Raw genomic sequence first — 17,915 nt, forward strand, 5'->3', positions numbered from 1 at the left:
GCTTCAAACAAAGCGCGCGCTAAGGGGCCGGCAGCGGCCAGAAAGTGGGGACAGGAGGATGGCGGCCATGTTGGCGCGGGGCGCCAAAGATGGAGTGACGGAGGACTACGGGCCGGCGAACAACGAGCGCGTGCCCACCCCGGGGCCCAGGCCCGCCCCACCCGGGTCCCCCCCGCGGCCCGCCGGCACGGGGCGCAGTGTGGGCGCCGCCCGACGGACAAAGCTGCACCGGGCTCCGCGCGGGCCGCGCTCACTTGCGCCCCTGGCCCACCCGCAACCCGCACCCCCTCAGGGGCCTGCAAGACCCACAGTCGCCCCGCACGAACCTTACCTACTAGCCGCTGATGCCGCCGTCCACAAGCCCGCGGTTTCCGCCGTCGCTCGTTCGCGCTCTCGCCGGCCCCAGCCGGAGCCAGAAGGCACCTCCCGGCCCCCGCTCCCTCACCGCGTACGCCACCGGCTCCCCAGCAGTCAGAGGAGCCGCGCACTGCGCCAGACTAAGTGCAACAGACGCGCCGGCGCACTGCGCCAGACCAACTCCAACAGACGCCCAGGCGCCGGGCGCCGACGGCCCACTACGCAGGCGCGATGGAGCGGGTAGGTGGGGCGGTGGAGCGGGGCGGGGCGCGGCAATGGAGGCGGTGGCTAAGGTGGGGCCGGAGCTCCGGACTTCCGGGTGCGCGCCGAGAATGGGCGTCGGCAGGCCTTCCGAGCCCTGCAGCCCGACGGGGAGCAAACTTCTACAGGCGGGCAGGCAGCCAGAGAAGGACTTCGTTTTCGCGCGGTAGTACTTACATGAAAGGACAGGGCCGGGCGCGGTGGCTCACGCCTGTAATCCCAGCACTTTGGGAGGCCGAGGCGGGTGGATCAGGAGGTCAAGAGATCGAGACCATCCTGGTCAACAAGGTGAAACCCCGTCTCTACTAAAAATACAAAAATTAGCTGGGCATGGTGGCGCGCGCCTGTAGTCCTAGCTACTCGGGAGGCTGAGGCAGGAGAATTGCTTGAATCCAGAAGGCGGAGATTGTGGTGAGCCGAGATCGTGCCATTGCCCTCCAGTCTGGGTAACAACAGCGAAACTCCATGTCAAAAAGAAAAAAAAAAAAAAAGAAAAGAAAAGAAAGAAAGAAAAAGAAAAGAAAGAAAGAGAAAGAAAGAAAGTGCAGTGGAGGAAATGCATATTTCTCATTCACCACCGTCCTCTCCTGAAGCAGTCAGCATAACCATTTAACACCAAGCAGTCCAGGAAATATTTTCACACCCTCCTGACTGCTGACTGGCTCTGATGACTGAACAAGTCCAATGTTGACAGAGAGGCAGACTGAATTTCTCCACCTTTTTTGGAAATGTGGGTATAAGTGATAGAGTCTTTGCTTTGTCTTCAATCTAAAATAACTCATTTAAATGTTTATCTTTCTGTTTTTTTTTTTTTTAAATGGAGTCTCACTCTGTCACCCAGGCTGGAGTGCAGGGGCAATCTCAGCTCACTGCAAGCTCCACTTCCAGGTTCAAGTAATCCTCCCATCTCAGCCTCCCTAGTAGCCAGACGACAGGTGTGTGCCACCACATATAATAATTTTTGTATTTTTAGTAGAGACGGGGTTTCACCATGTTGGCCAGGCTAGCTCAAACCCCTGACATTAGATGATCTTCCCACCTTGGCTTCCCAAAGTGCTGGGATTATAGGCATGAGCCAGTGCACTCAGCTTTTTTTTTGAGACAGGGTCTCACTCTGTCACCCAGGCTGGAGTGTAGTGGCATGATCATGGCTCACTGCAGCCTCAATGTCCTTGGCTCAAGCAATCTTCCTGCTTCAGCCTCCTGAGTAGCTGGGACTACAGGCATGTGTCACCATGCCTGGCAATATTCATGTTTTTTGTAGTGATGGCTTTTATCCATTTTGTCCAGGCCGACCTCTAACTCCTGGGCTCAAGTGATCCTCCTGCCTCAGCCTCCCAAAGTGCTGGGATTACAGGTGTGAGTCACTAAGCTCCACCCAAATGTTAATCCTTAAATAGAGAATAAATATGATTTTTACCAAGTTTTGGTCTGGATTCACCCACACAGATTACCCCTAAGGAAGGCTGACTCGACCGAGTACCTAGTGTGGCAACAGCAGGCACTGTCACTGAGCCCAGATATGGTGCCACTTGCCTGCAAATCAACAAGCCATGTGGTGGCAGGATGATTACATTGGACCTTTCCCCGCTGGGGAACGAAATGTGTCTTCTTTGGGACAGACCTGTGTTCTTGGTGTTGATCTGCCTTCCTTGTCTGTAATGTTTCTGCTTTACTCACTATCAATAGTGACTTCATCTACCACATCATATTGGTCCTAATCAGGAAAGTCATTTCACAGCAAAAGAAGTGGAGCAGTGGGCTTGTGCCTACTTGAATCCAACGCTTTTACCTTATTCTCTATTACCCCTAAGTGCCAGCTTAGGGCAGTGGCATGACTTCCTGAAGACTCTGTTAGGCCATCAGTTAGGAGACACACCCCAGACGCATGGATGTTCTATCTTAGAGGAAGCAGTAGGTGCTGTGAAGCAGAAACCCGTATTTGTGTGCTTCTTATTTAGCCAGAATATATGGATCCAGGAGTCAAGTTTAGAGGCATGAATGACTTCCCTCACTATTGATAGGGACAGGAGGCAGAGAAGTTCGGGGCAGAAAAGAGTGGGGTAGCTAGCGAGGGTAGATACCTACCCTTCACGCCTGGAACTGCGATCCAAAGTGAGAACTTTACATCCTTGTTTTCCTGCTCAAATACTGCCTTTTCCAAAACCACGCCTGCCCTGCCCCCATTGTGTACCCATGAAAACAGCAGGCTCCACTGGCAGAGAGCAGAGAAGGGGAGAAGAAAAGAAACCTCTGAACATCAGAGAGAAGCAGCCTGACTTCAGAGGGACAGCTTGGTGGCAGGGCAGGACTTTGGAGAAGAGTGGTCTGGAGATGGCTGGACTTCAGGGGAGGAATCCCTTCCCGCTCCATCCTCTTTCCCAGTTGAGTCACTGCCATCAGCAATCAAATCCTCTTCATTCACCTCCCTTCAATTTGTGTGACCTGATTTTTCCTGGACACCAAACAAGAGCTCGGGTGCCACAGGTGCCGATGCTAAAGGCTGTCACCCTGACTCTCTGTCCTCACTGGTGGAAAGCAACTGCCTCATGTGAAAAGTTAGAGGGCCCACCAAGCTGTTTAACGCTGAGGCCTCCCATGGATGGCAAAGCTAAAAGAGCGCACTATAATGCATGGCCTCTGGGGCTGTGGGCTTCATGAGTAGTCCTCCACTAGTCGTTGCCCTGGGCCTTGCATAAAGTTTTTCTGCTGTTGACACTCAGAAGCACTCCCCCTGGCTTTTGCACCCACTCACCTGCGTACTCCCCATCCCACGAAGGGTTGAGAGCTGTGGGCCGAGTAAGCGAGGCAAAGGGGTCAGGGAAGATTCCCTGTTTCACTATTACAACTAAAACCCATTTGCAGAATTCTTGCTTCCTATCTGTACAATTTTGAGCTTTGCTGGTTTGGAGGTTTTTGTTTTAAGGGAAGAATGCTTCTATGGGGGGACATAAAAGTTTCCACTGAATTGGAAGCTGAGACTTCCAAATATCCTTTCAGTTTACTTATGTCCTTGAACGAACAGACAACCAAATACTAGAAGAAGAAAAGAAAAGAAGAAAAGTAAGAAAGAAGAAGAGAAAGAAAAGAAGGGAGGGAGGGAAGGAAAGAAAAAGACAGGACCACTGAGAATCCATACTTTTCAGGAGTAAAGATTTGGGTCATCCTTATCAGGTAAAGAATCGTGACAAACTGAGCTTCTGTCTGAGGGCAAAGAAAAGATGAAATGAGTAATGAAAGAATAAAGATGGAAGAAGAAACTTGTATTTTGTGATGAGTTACAGAAAGGAGAATTATAGTGGCTATGCATATTTTCTTCTCTTGCTTTGTGTGTGTGTGTGTGTTTGTGCACGTGTGAGCACAGTCGTGTGTGTATGGTATATAGATTCTCAATGAATGTATGTTAGCGATTTTCTTCTTTTCTCTTTTCCTTCCCTTTCGTATTTTATACAAGTTTTGTTGATGGCTAATTTTACAATGTAGTCATTAGACGACAGCACGTTCAGATGGCATTATATCAAATCTGAAGAATAACTAATACAGCTGAGAGATGAATGGCATGAATTCCTTCCAGAGATGGACACAATGAATGTTGGGACTTTGCGTCTCTTCTTGAGGAAAAGGTGAGAATGTCTTTCTTCGTATGAAGGACAATAACATCTTGTTAGAAATACAGAGTTGTTTTTCTTTCTTTTCTCTTCTTTCATTCATTCTTTCTTTCTTTCTCCCTCCTTCCCTTCCTCCCTCCATCCTTCTCTTCTTTCCTTTCCACTTTTCTTTCTTTTCTTTTTTTCCTCACTCTGTTGCCCAGGCTGGAGTACACTGGCATGATCTTGGCTCACTGCAAACTCTGTCTTCTGGGTTCAAGTGATTCTCCAGCATCAGCTTCTTGAGTAGCTGGGATTACAGGCGCTGGCCACCACACCAAGCTAATTTTTTTGTATTTGTAGTAGAGACAGGGTTTCACCATGTTGGCCAGGCTGCTCTTGAACTCCTGTCTTCAGGTGACTTGCCCACCTCAGCCTCCCAAAGTGCTGGGATTACAGGCGTGAAGCACTTCATCCAGCCATGAGTTGTGTTTCTTGTTGCATGACAGCTCAAATATTTGCAGAAGGGTGTGTATGGACGCTGAATAGCCGAAGGGGTGGGTCATCGCCAGTTAACTAAGCTGTTATTATCTTTGCTTGAAGCCTGCCCTTCTACATTCCGTTTTGTGATGCTAATGTTGAATCTTCAAACTATATTCATTTTGCTGGTAGCTCTGTTAGATTCTGCCAATAAGGGGCATGAGAGAGAGAGAGAGAGAGAGAGAGAGAGAGAGAGAGAGAGAGAGAGAGAGAGAGAGAGAGAGAGAACCTGTGAGGCTGCAGCAGGCCTCTGTGAGGCTGGAGGGAAAGAAGAGGTTGCTTTTTCTTGTTCTCTCCCTAAGAACTTTTTGACTTCTTCCTGTTCTGGTGGGTTTGTCACCCTGACAATGGCAACTTATTTCTGAAAGCTGAATTTGCGACCCAGACTCTTCATGCTGCCTCTGCGACTTTAGCATCACCTGGCTGTGCCCCTTGAGAGGTCCGAGCTTCAGCTCCAGGAAGCCCCTCCACTGAGCTTCTAAACTTGTCATTTCAACCATTCCTCTCTCGTTCCCCCAAACCTAGATTTGCCACTTCCATGCTTTCTTAGTGTTCTATCCCCCTTTTCTGTTAGCAAGTTAACACTTTTCTACTTGATTCACAATTCTGGATGTTGAGTTTTCTGTGATGTGGGACTTCCATCTCCACTCAAGATGAAGTAACAGGTGCTGAATTTGACTACTTATCTGAAGCAACCAAAAAACCCAGACAAAATGTATGAAACAAATGGTGTTCAGGACACTGGAAATCAGCTAGTGAAGGACAGTGATGCCTGAGAGAAGGGAAATAGTGGAGATGATTGCCCAGCTTACTGTCTTGAGGGTTTTCAGGCTGCAGTGTAGGGAGGGGAACCCGTGCACAGCCCAGGGATCTCCTTGAGCTGCAGAAATGGAGCTGGGAGTTGGCCATGTGGTGGAGTTTGCAAATAGAACATCAGAAAGAACTTCTCTTTGAGAGACCTAAAGAGAATAAAAGTACAAGCCAAGGTCTGGGAGAAAATATTTGCAAATTGAATATCTGATAAAGGATATTCAAAGTCCAAAATATATAAAGAACTTTCAAAATTCTTTAGCCCAAAATATATAAAGAACTGTCAAAGCTCAATAATTAGGGTACAGTCCAGTAAAAATGGGCAAAAGATTTGAACAGACCCTTTACCAAAGAAGATATACAGGTAGCAAATAAGCCCACAAAGAGATGCTAAACATCAACGGTCTTTAGAAAAATGCAAATTAAAACTACAATGAGATACTAGAACACATATCATTATGTCTAGCATTTAAAAGACTGATCATAGCACATGTTGGGGAGGATGTAGAGGAACTGGTGTTCTCACCCTGCTTGTGGAAATGTTAAATGGTATACGTTGGAAAAAAGTTTTTTCTGAAGTGAAACATATACTTTTTTTTTTTTTTTTTTTTGGAGACGGAGAGTCTCCCTCTGTGCCTAGGCTGCAGTGCAGTGGCACGATTTCTTGGCTTACTGCAACCTCCGGCATCTGGGTTCAAGTGATTCTCATGCCTCAGCTTCTTGAGTGGCTGGGACTACAGGTGTGTGCCACCATGTCCTGCAAATTTTTGTATTTTTAGTAGAAACAGGGTTTCGCTGTGCTGGCCAGTCTGGTCTCAAACTCCTGGCTTCAAGCAATCTGCTCACCTCCGGCCTCCCAAAGTGCTGGGATTACAAGCGTGAGCTGCTGCGCCCAGCCTTGAAGTTAAACATGTACTTGTCATATGACCCAGCAACTCCACTCCCAGGAGAAATGAAAGTGCATGTCCTTACAAAGACTTAGGCCAAATGTTCACAGCAGCTTTATTGGTAACAACAGCAACAACCAAACTAGAAACAACTCCAATATCCATCTACAGGCAAATGGATAAACGGTCTGTGGTATATGCATACAATGGAATACTGTTGAGAATAAAAAGGAATAAACCATTGAAACATGCAGAACATGGATAAGTCTCAGAATGATTATGCTGACTGAAAGAATCCAGACCAATAAAGAGTACATATTGTATGGCTCCATCTATTATACAATTCTAGGAAATGCTAACTAACCTACAGAAAGCAGATCAGCAGTTGCTTAGAATGGAGAATGTAGGTAGGGGCACCAGCGGAATTGCAATGTGATTTCCTTAGAGGATATTTATTATCTTCATTGTGGTGATGGTTTCTCGAGTACACATGTACATCAAAACTTATAAAGTTGTATACATTAAATGTATGGTTTACTGTATGTAAATTATACATCAACAAAGGCGTTAAAAATGGAAAATAAATCAGAATGCTGTTAGGATGGTGCTGCTCGACGAAACTGTACAGATGTTTCTCTTAGAAGCCAAGAAATCTACTTCTCTCCTGCATCTATGGCCTTGAACTGAACTTTCACTAGAGTACTTTCAGCTTGGGGCAAAAAATATGTGGCTGAGTGTGGAGAAAGATTTTGTTACTTCCTCCTGTGGCCTATATGTGTGCAGAGAGGAAGAAATAGAGTTCACAGTCATAGTCCTCAAATGAAGAAGGAGTAAAGGAGTAATAGGGTCACAGCCGGGACAGGCCCCAAGAATAAATAGGCAAGAGCTTATATAGGCAGATAGGCATCCTTCTGTCCATAACATGCTTAGAATAGGTGCAGTGGTGGCAGAGCAGAGGGGTGTGCACTTCTCTGTATAACATGCCCTTTCACTTCCGTGTATCAGAAGACTTTTTACATTCAAGGTCGTTTTCAGAGAGAACAAAATGAAACGTCCTGGTAGCATTGATAAGGACATAAAAGGAATGGGTTGCATGGCTCATCAAGACCCATTGAGGCTGGGCGTTGTGGCTAATGCCTGTAATCTTAGCACTTTGGGAAGTTGAGGCGGGCAGATCACTTGAGGTCAGGAGTTCGAGACCAGCCTGGCCAAAATGGTGAAACCCTGTCTCTACTGAAAAAAGAAAAATGAGCAGGCATAAGTGGCAGGTGCCTGTAATCTTAGCTACTCAAGAGGCTGAGGCAGGAGAATCACTTGAACCTGGGAGGCGGAGGTTGCAGTGAGTCAGGATGGCACCACTGCACTCCAGCCTGTACGACAGAGTAAGACTCCGTCTAAAACAAAACCAAAACCAAAACAACAACAACAGACGATCCATTGAGACAGTGGGTTTGTCTGTGAGAAGCAAGGGCCATCTTCCCTTCCACTTTTCATTACCACATACTGCGATTGTTGGTATGGTGGATGCCTAGTGTGTGTAGACAGAAAAAAAGAGAGAGGCGCTACACAGAGTGGTTAGAAACAGATAAGAGAAACCACAAGAGATAAACAGAATCAGGTCTCCAGTTTTGGTTTTTTTTTTTTCAAGTTAGAAAAGGGCTTAGCATCTGGACAGAACAAAGAAGTATTGGAAATTCCGTGGTCAAAGATGCTTCATGTAATGACTGATTTTTTTTTTTTTTAAGGCAAGAATCTGGTAACGTGATAGTAACTAGCAGGGAGAGGTGTAAAAGAAACATATGAAAATGATATTATATCACTGGGCTCCTTTGTCAGTGTGTCAGGTTATTACCTCAAATGGCAGTATAACTATTATTGATGTGTAGAATTTTGCCTTTAAAAAAATGCTTGAGAGCAAAATCACCTGAGCTATTCATAACACATTAGCATCCATGTCCTTTAGATCACCAGAAACACACAAAAATAAGAAAGCATCACTTGAATTTGGTTACTGTTAGGATACACAAATCAAAATAGCATATAAGACAATTCATATTTAAGTCAAAAAAATTTTTTGGCCTGACTCTATGAATTTATGAAATTGTGTAAAGGCAAGGAAAAGGCATTTAAAAAATGTGTCTGGCCTGGGCGAGGTGGCACACGCTTGTAGGTGGATTGCTTGAGCCCAGGAGTTTGAGACCAGCCTGGGCAACATGGAGAAAAACTGTCCCTATTAAAAATACAAAAATATTTAGGTCTGGTGGTGTGCATCTGTAGTTTTAGCTACTTGGGAGGCTGAGGCAACAGGATGGCTTGGGAGGCAGAGGTTGCAGTGAGCTGAGATTGCGCCACTGTACTCCAGCCTGGGTGATGATAAAGTGAGACCCTGTCTGGAAAAAAAACACGTCTCTGAGTTGGTTTCAAGGAATTGCATAAATGAATACCTGGGAAATGCTTTGGAGTATTGTGGAGTATATATAGGAAGGCATCTTAAATGTTTACCAAGTTTGAGAGGTCAACAATAATAATAATAGCATTTTCAGTTCATGGAAGATTGGTAATTTCTGTTCACCAAAATAGCATGTATTTAATTATATTATAGATTAAAATATCAGAGTGCATGGAAATAGTACTAAAACTGGTAATCTTTTTAAGATTACACACGTTTTGGAGGGCAAAATATATGGTGGATTACTGTGGCCATTCAGCATCTGAAACCCCTACTTTAGGAGAATTCCCTACATTTATAACCTGGGTGGCAGAGGCATAAAAGTCCCAGATGCCTGCTTTCCCTTGCTTGGTAGTTAGTATGCAGGCATATAAACTGATTTCACCATTCGGATCTAGCTGCACCAGATTTTCACCTGGAAGCTAGTAAAGAAAAACAAAACAAATGGTGGTATCTGCAAAGCAAAAACAATAACCAAACCTAGGGATGATGGAGCTCTCTCTCACTTTGGATGAGCCAACTGTAATGGTTGTTGGGAAACAAAGTTCCAGGTAGAGAACTTGTAGCCAGGCTGTTGGGATGGCAGTTGTGAGTTCTGACTCCCTGCGGAGAACCACTACTCTTTTCAATTAACTTATCTAATTAGAAAAAAGCTAATCACTATTCAATATACAAAATCTGTAGAATATACAAAATCTGTAGAATCTGTATGTATGTGTGTATATACACACACATAGGTTTTGTTTTTAAAATTGGGATCATACCCTAGTTTTATGTCTTTTAATCCAGTTTTTGATCTTTTCTATGCTTTTCTTCGACCATGCAATTCTAAATAACTACATCATTTAACTATTCTTCTACTGAATATTTAGACTCTTGAATATTTTGCTGTCAGAAGTTTCAAAGAATACTCTTATAAATATACTTTACTATACCTCTAATTGTTGCTTTAGGATAAATTCGTAGATTGCAGATTACTAAAACTCAGTGAAATCTGAGTCCTTTTAATTCTCTTCATACAGTTATAAAATTGTTCCCCAGAGATAGCTGACCCACTCTTGAACCACCAATGTGTTTTGAATATAAAGCACTGGCACTGAACTTTAATAAAACTGCAATGTCAGACATGAAAATATTTTCAAAACTAATGACTATAGTAGCTGTTATGAGAGCATGCTACTGTCCTGACATGGCTATGTGCTTTAAAGACGTCATCACATCGATTGATTGAAGGAGTGAGTCAGGGTCTCGCTCTGTCACCCAGGCTAGAGTGTAATGGCATGATCATGGCTCACTGCAGCCTCGATCTCCCAGGCTTAAGCAATTCTCCTGGGTAGATGGGACTATAGGCATGCATCACCACACCTGGCTAATTTATTTTTATTTTTAGTGGAAATGGGATCTGGCTACATTGTCCAGGCCGATCTCAAACTCCTGAGCTCAAGCAATCCTCCCGCCTTGGCCTCCCAGAGTGCTGGGATTACAAGTATGAGCCACTGCACCTGGCCGACATTACCACACTGAATCCTCACACTGAAACTTTTTACTGGTACTTTCAACCTCATCAATAAAATGGGGTGACGTGGCCAAATATTTTGCTGAAGGTCACATAACTCATGAAATGTAGACTGAGGAATCAAGCATTGTCTTTTTTTTTTTTTTTGACTTGAAAGTTCATTTTATTTTCTCTAAACCATTGTAACCCAAGAACTTAAATCCTTTTATCAGTTTTGAAGTGAGTACTAGGGAGGAAGGAAGTATAAGTGAGTTGGAAGCAGTAGAGGTCAGATGGAGAAAGAGTTAAAAAGCTTAGTAAGTCTTGGTTAAAAGAATTTACGAACGGACAAAACACAGTGTTAGCAGGGTGTTTCAACCGATGAGTATTTATTCAAAGCCAGAGGTGCACCAGGCACAGCTGTCCACTAGGGTAACAGATACAAACCATGTAACCAATTCACTTATTAGCTTATCTGATTAAGTAAAATACATTTCATAGAAATGGTTATCAAATCTATTGCAGATAAAAACAGAATATTCTTTATACTTACAGGATCTTATAATACCCTAAACAATTATTAATAAAAACCAGCCAACCCATACAGTAAATAGCAAACCACCAGTTATTTTATTTTAGTCAGCAAAGGAGAAAAACATACAAATCTCATGCTGAAATAGATTTTAGCATTACTGAATGCTGAATACAGACATCCTGTTTCAAAACTACTAACATAATCCACTTACAATCTTAAAAATTCAGTGTTTTTTATCCTGCATTAAATCACTATGATATCTTTTGGCTCAAAAATTAGGTTTGGTTTCAAAAATAAGTTTAATTTAGTACTTCAGTCACATGCCTCACAGATTCTTGAACAGGACTGGGCAAGAATCAGTCCAATTAACTATTAGTTACAGCAAGAAAGCAAAACATAAACAGAATGTTTAATCCACCTTGCTTGATATTCTTACCAAAATTGAATTGAGAAATTAAGATACACAGGTGATTTAAACCAGAACATAACAGCAGAACTGAAAGAAAAGACAAAATGTAGATGTTACTTGTTTGAAGCAAAGCTGTCCATTTAGGGCCATGTATTGCCTTTTTGAGACTCATGACTAATTCCTGAAAAGACCACATTGAGTTTGTGGATATACGATGTATCCTTTAGTTTGAACGTCGTTATGAGGGATGTAAGGGTGAGGCAAGAGGGTTGGAAGGACTAAAAAGGCACAGGGTGGAGTGTTTGCTGATGCCATCATGGTAATTATCCAACAGAGAATCCGTTGGGGGCGCTTCCTGAGACCTCCAGAGATGGATCTATTTTCTTCAGGCAGCAGCAGCAGCAAAAACTTCCTCAGAGAGGCAAGGTCAACTTTTATTGCACAAGAACCAAAATTATTTCCCTCCCCCATTTTCTGAGCTGGAGACCTCCACATGCAATGTCTGGATTCTCATCCATTTGCGCCTCTGACCAGCAGAGCGCGCTCAAACAAAACGCCTCGGGATGCACTTTCTTCAAAGGGAAACATGAGGTATACTGATGGCTCAAGCAATCTGGTCAGTCACCATTCTCAAGCAGCTTCTGTAAGTTATTCTGTATCTTGAAATAAAAGAAAAGAACCTCCTATTATTAAATAGAATGCAGTATATTAAGGGCATATTTGCTATAGTCTATATGGTGTTCTAGATTATTTCACCTACACAAGGGTTAAATTTAGGTGAGGCAAATAGATGCTTTTTCATAAACTAGAACTGTTTGACAATCCACTTTTTCTTTGAGACGGGGCTGGCTCTGTCACCCAGGCTGGAGTGCGGTGACATGGTCATGGCTCACTTCAGCCCTGACTTCCTGAGCTCAAATCCTCCTCCCACCTCAGCCTCCCAAGTAGCTGGGCCTTCAGGTGTACACCATCATGCCTGGTTAATTTTTGTACTTTTTGTATAGACAAAGTTTCATCATGTTTCTCAGGCTGATGTAGAACTCCTGGGCTTAAGTGATCCTCCTGTGTTAGCCTCCCAAGGTATTGGGATTACAGGTGTGAGCCACCATGTATGGCTGACAATCCAATTTAAAATGAGAAAACAGAGGGCTTAAAAGAATGGTGGAAAGATGAAAATGTCAGTAGAGACTGAGATAAATGAGATGGAAGAAAAAGAACAAGGAACCGGCAACACCAGTGTGACCCAAATGCATTCGAAGACAATGGGAAATTGGGCTTTACAGAGCCCATTTGATGGTTTTAATCAGACAAATGCACATAATCATGTTGAACACTCCTGTTATTCCAATTATATATTATTGTTTTACATTTCCAAAAGGTTGTGGATTTCACAGGGACAGAGACCACTCATGCCAGATGTTTGGATCTTAAGATGGGTCCAATGCTAGACATCAAAAGTGTTCTCAGTAAATGACTATTGAATAAAGGCACTTTTAAGAATTCAGATCAAGAAATTCTCAACAACCAGCTCTGTGATGGGATCAAAAGAAAGAACATATTGTTTTGGAGGGGAACAGTCTGTGATGTACTATGGGTGTTCTCAGGTGAGGGAGGAGGAAGGGGATCCGATATGTAAGTGCCAGGAACGGCATGCCTGCTCCTGAGCCACGCAACACCACAGAGACATGCTTTGCCCCTGAAACTGAGGGTCACGGAGCCGAAGGAGCGGATGAATTATGTGGGTAGTAAGCGGTAGAACACGGATAAGAACAATGGTCTGACTCCAAAATTTATGCTCTCTCTGCTCTGCTGTTCCACCATTAATTTCACTTCCAGAAGTAAGAAAAATAAGTCTTCTTTCATTGCCTTCTTCCTCCACTTTCCTGCTTTGTTTCTTCCTCACCTATCCCTGAAGACCACGGATAAATGGACAAGCAGGAGTGGGAGGTAGAAAAAGGAATAAAAAAGAACCGACATCCAAAATGACACACACACAGAAAAGCCAAAAGTCAAACAAAGGAGGGAAATCAGCAATGTATAGAGGAAGACCCAAATGGCCAATAAATATATGAGATGTTCAGCCTCAGTCCTAATTAGGAAAATACAAGTAAAAACCATAATGAGATCCAACTTTACACTATCTGACTGGTAGTGGGAGGCCTGAGTGGGTTAGGATGGTGCCCGTGGGAAGAAACTTTGAGGAGACATTTGAAGACACAGTTCACTGCATTTGCCAACTAGTCAATCAGTGGCAGGTGAAAAGGAGGAGTTAAAAATGCTTCTTAGATTTCCAGTGAGGATGACTGAAAGAGCAGTGATGCCATGAACAGAAATAGGGAAGTTATAAGCAGAGAAAGATCATGAGGCTTAGACATCACCGGCCCCTGAAGACGAGAAGCAACTGCTGGTATGGAATATAAAGGGCTGAGCCACGTCTCAGACCTCCACAGCCTGGGGCTGCTATTTCACAGGCAGGCTGTGCTGTGCTAGTGCCCAACTGCCTCGGAGGAGAAGTGCAGACAAATCGAAAAGAGCACGGGTGTGGCCTGGTACCTCTTTTTTATTACTTAGATTCTTTTGAGCAATGTGTGCAACTTATAACTTTTTAGAACATCAGCATGTGCATTTTAACCCCAAATCCACTTTTTACCGAATCAGTTTCTCCTTTGAGACAAAGGTGGTTTACACTGGTGCTCCCGTAAGCCTCCCTGGCCTCCCTGCTAGGTTGTCTGAACCCTGCACAAGACCTGCAGCTGTTGGCCTGCTGTGAACAAGCCCTTCTGTTTTGAGTTCCCTGATTACAGAATGTGCTGTCCTGGCCAGGCCTGGCGGGAGAGTGGAAAGAAACACAAAAGAAGGCGGCAGGATCCCGTGTGTTTCTGATCCAAAGAAGATCATTGGTCTGTCAGAGTGAACAAAATTGAAAATACCATTCCATTCTCTGGGTTGCATGAAAGTCAAACGTTTGTAAGCATTTCCCTACCAAAAAAATGGTTTATCTTTAATTCTCAGAACCTAATGTTTTAGAAAGGAAAAGAAGCTAACCCATAGCTTCTCTAGGTTGATTTTGGATGTAAAGAACTTTCCACATAGAATGATTCAATATGAATCCTCTGACCTGACTTTGCTTAAAACATAAGTTTGGAAACTCCTTTGCTCTCAATACTTCAGCTGTTAAATACTAGATAACATTTAGTTTAGAAAAACGAAGATAATTTTACTCATTTGTATTTAATATGAAGAAATATGTCTTCCCAAGTAAGCATAACTACTATTATGTAAAGCTACCAAGCACTGGGGTGAGAGCAGTTCTAATTGAACACTGGATTCTTCACTCTAAACCTTTCCTGAAGGATTAGGGTAAGAACAAAGTAGTTAATCAGATAAAGGAGAAGAAAATAAGACATGTAAATCAGGTTGAACTTCTGGGAGATTTCTGGCATGACTATTTTCTTCTTCAGCTCACCCTCCTGCTCCCTTGTAAGAACACCACAAGCCAAGGACAGATTTGCCCTAGTTGTTTGGATTGTAGACGCTTCCAGGACAAGGTTCATCTGTGGCCTTATCAACAAGGCCTAAGGCTGAATTCTGAGGAACAGTGAAGCAGAGAGCTTCTAAGCACAATTTTGCAGCCCTGGTTTAGGTTCTAGATCTGCTGACTTTATTTATAGTTGTATATTTTATTTATATTTATATATTTTTATAAATATATTTAAAAAGTTATATAATTTATTTCTATTCATGTATTTTTCTTTTAATGCTCTCTCAGCAGAATCATATCTGCTGCTTTTCTAGGTGTGTCGCCTTGAGCAAGCTAATTTGAAACTTGGATTCTTCCCCTATTAGAGAGAGAACAATGCCGCCTATCTTCCTCGGTTCTGATAGGGCTTACACTCAATATTTTATGTATGGGAACAATCAGCCTGGGTGGAGTTGGGGCTGCACTTTCTGACCAAGTCAGTGGTTGGTCTGCAGTTCACTCCCTACCGTGTCCCTACACTGAGCCCCGATGTCAGTGGTCACTTACCGTTGGGCCCTGTGCTATAAAGTTAATAGCTATAAAGCTAATCAAGGAGGAAAACCAAAAACCCACAAGATGATGTACTCCAAGGAAAATGAGATTCAAACCTATTTATTTGTGGAAATAAAAAATATTCTTCCACATTTACTATGAAAACCCCTTGGCCAGGTTTGATCCTGTAGGTTTACTGTGGCACACTAATGGCATTTGAGTGTGTAATCCTTGACCTAACGAGGTCAAGGCAGTCAGTGGGCACTATGGTGACTGCCCCCATACACAGGAAAGAAATAGGTCACCTTTTCTAATTTCACTATGTTAGCTGTAAGCTCTTGACAGAGAACCTCCACATTGAATTGTACTTGTGACCTCAGGCCGGATGGTGCTGTCTGTCTGTAAGAAAAAAGAGAAAAAGTATTATGGACAGTGATGACAAGGAAAGAAGTGGAATGAACACATTTAAAATTTATTTGAACAGAAAATTGGTTTAGAATAGAAGAGAGTGAACATTTCATTTGTTAATATTAGACAAAGCCCTACAGTAGTCTGCAACTCCAGGCTAGATGTTTAGGGAACTGATTCCTAAAAGCTCATCTAGAAACCTCTTAAGTGGTATTTGTTTAAGTGGATATGGTGTGTTTTGGCTTCCAAACAAAAATCAGGCAATTATTTTCAAGCACGTGGTTTCTTAGAACCCTTTTATTAACCCCTATTATCCTCTCTATCTCCACTAGAGCATAAACTTACAAGAATCATTGTGCTTTTCAGTTATTTATACTAGAACTTTAAAAGTTTAGGAATGTCTTTATCTAGTTAATCAAATGTCCACTGAAATATGAGACTTTTGTAGTTCCTTCTTTGAGACTTATCATACAACTATAATTGCCTTTGTCTTTTAATCGGACAGATGTAATCAATGTTTACTGCCTGAATATTTATGGCATAGGCTCTTACTCTGGGGTCCACTGAAATCCTAAAGCAGCTAACACTGGAAAATCTGGAGCTGCACATATATTTTCTGGAAAGATGGTCTAAAGCTATTTTTCAGACTTTTGTGTTAAGGTTAAGAACCATGGTCTGTATTGTTTCTATATTTCTTGGTTGTGATTTGATTATATATATACACGTATGTGTATATCTTTACATTTACATATGTAAAGATACAGTATCATTCTGTTGCCTAGGCTGGAGGAGTGCAATGGCACAATCGTGGTTCACTGCAGCCTCATACTTCTGGGCAAAAGGGATCCTCCCGCCTCAGCCTCCCAAGTAGCTAGGGCTACACAGGTACGCGTCACTACGGCTGGCAATCATCTTACGCAGTATTATGGGTGTCCACAATGGAGATTAGCAGCCCCAACCGCTCCTCCAGGGTATTAATTCTATATCTCATATAGAAGGTCGAGATGATGAGTGCACAGACACTGGAAAGGGATGATAGAGAAACATTTTCATTAGCTTAATGGCCAGGATCTGATGTTCATAAAACAACTAGGGCCAATGTGGTAAACTCGAGGCAAGGCATTTTCCAAAATAACTTGGTAAAGAGACTTTAAAAACATCCTTTTTAAACTGGCTGATGCTTGTCATAAAACTTACAGCTAGAAGAGACTTAAAACCCTCTAGCCCAAGTCCCTCAATTTGTAGATAATGGCCATTCTAATAGCATTGGTCAGAGCCAGATCGAAGTTGGAGTACCAAGCCAGTGTACTGCTGACCTCTGCTAGAACAGCCTGGGCAGACAGTCCCCAGCCGTGTGCTCTGGTGACTCCCTGCTTTATCTGGAAACTAGACTGGGCATGTCTTCCTTGGTTGTGAGGAACAGCCTAGAACTGGGTCAGGCTATTCGCAGAAGAACAATTGGTTACAAACGAGAAGTTAAAAAAGTCAATGCCTACATTTTTGGTAAAGGGGATGAGGATAACATTTTCAAGTTGTGTTGGCCCCTATTTAGGGGACATGGGACAGATGGCAAAACAAAATTATAGCTACATGGAAGGAATAGGTTCTAGTGTTGAATACCACTGTGGAATGACTAAGTTAACAATGATAGAGTTTCAAATAGCTAGAAGGATACTGAAATTTCTCAACATGAAGAAATAATAAGGGTTATGGATATGCTAATTACCTGGATCTGATCGGTATACATTATGTGTATCAAAACATCACTATATACTCCATAAATACGTACAATGATTATATGTCAACTAAAAAAATAAAATAAATCACAAGGGTAAAGATGCTTCATAATTCACAGAGAAATTTCCCAACTAATGGTACCTACTCAGAACTTAGTCCTCTGCGGGGTTTGGCATAACCATGAAAATGTGACTTAAGCCTAAGGAAAAAAAGCTGCAGTAGGAGACAGAAACTGTCAAAGAAAAGATGTGGGTTACATTTCAGACAACTGAGATTTACAGTGGCTCTATGCAATGTGAAGAGATTATTCCTTTAGAGAATGGAATCATTTTCTTTTTTTTTTTTTTCAATATTTCTTTTTTTTTTTTTTAATTTTTTATTGGATTTTAGGTTTTGGGGTACATGAGCAGAGCATGCAAGACAGTTGC

General features: G+C 42.8%; 1 protein-coding gene, 1 long non-coding RNA gene and 1 pseudogene across 43 annotated transcripts in view; 1 reads left to right on the top strand and 2 right to left on the bottom strand.

The window, feature by feature from the left end:
- LOC128931330 (uncharacterized) overlaps positions 1 to 527 on the bottom strand; it is an 84,026-nt gene extending 83,499 nt beyond the window's left edge. For all 40 annotated transcript variants that reach the window (XR_008479562.2, XR_013532106.1, XR_008479560.2 and 37 more), the window contains exon 1: positions 332 to 527. This is a non-coding gene — a long non-coding RNA (uncharacterized LOC128931330). The remainder of the gene's footprint in view (positions 1 to 331) is intronic.
- Positions 1 to 11,780, top strand: LOC118151625 (uncharacterized). Of its 2 annotated transcripts, none has more exons than XM_054252000.2 (2): positions 1 to 597; positions 11,665 to 11,780. In XM_054252000.2, exons 1-2 carry the CDS (start codon positions 59 to 61, stop codon positions 11,687 to 11,689), a joined length of 564 nt encoding a protein of 187 aa, XP_054107975.2. In that variant the 5' UTR covers positions 1 to 58; the 3' UTR covers positions 11,690 to 11,780. The 2 variants fall into 2 exon arrangements, with proteins under 2 accessions (XP_054107975.2, XP_035147788.3); XM_035291897.3 differs by lacking the exon at positions 11,665 to 11,780 and adding an exon at positions 2,068 to 3,685.
- Positions 10,759 to 17,915, bottom strand: part of LOC144581405 (GRAM domain-containing protein 2B-like) — a 25,321-nt pseudogene continuing 18,164 nt past the window's right edge. Inside the window, exons 9-11 of the transcript XR_013532097.1 lie at positions 16,668 to 16,772; positions 15,648 to 15,741; positions 10,759 to 11,989 (exon numbers count right to left, since the gene is read on the bottom strand). The product of XR_013532097.1 is annotated as a GRAM domain-containing protein 2B-like (transcript). The remainder of the gene's footprint in view (positions 11,990 to 15,647; positions 15,742 to 16,667; positions 16,773 to 17,915) is intronic.

Source organism: Callithrix jacchus, chromosome 2 (assembly GCF_049354715.1).
Source record: "Callithrix jacchus isolate 240 chromosome 2, calJac240_pri, whole genome shotgun sequence".
NCBI lineage: Eukaryota > Metazoa > Chordata > Mammalia > Primates > Cebidae > Callithrix > Callithrix jacchus.

Excerpts from the sequence above, each read along its gene's own strand:
- LOC118151625 (XM_035291897.3), top strand. The coding sequence starts at position 59 with ATGGCGGCCATGTTGGCGCGGGGCGCCAAAGATGGAGTGACGGAGGAC. Across the intron at positions 598-2,067 it reads ACGCAGGCGCGATGGAGCGG|ATTACCCCTAAGGAAGGCTG; the intron begins GTAGGTGGGGCG and ends TCACCCACACAG.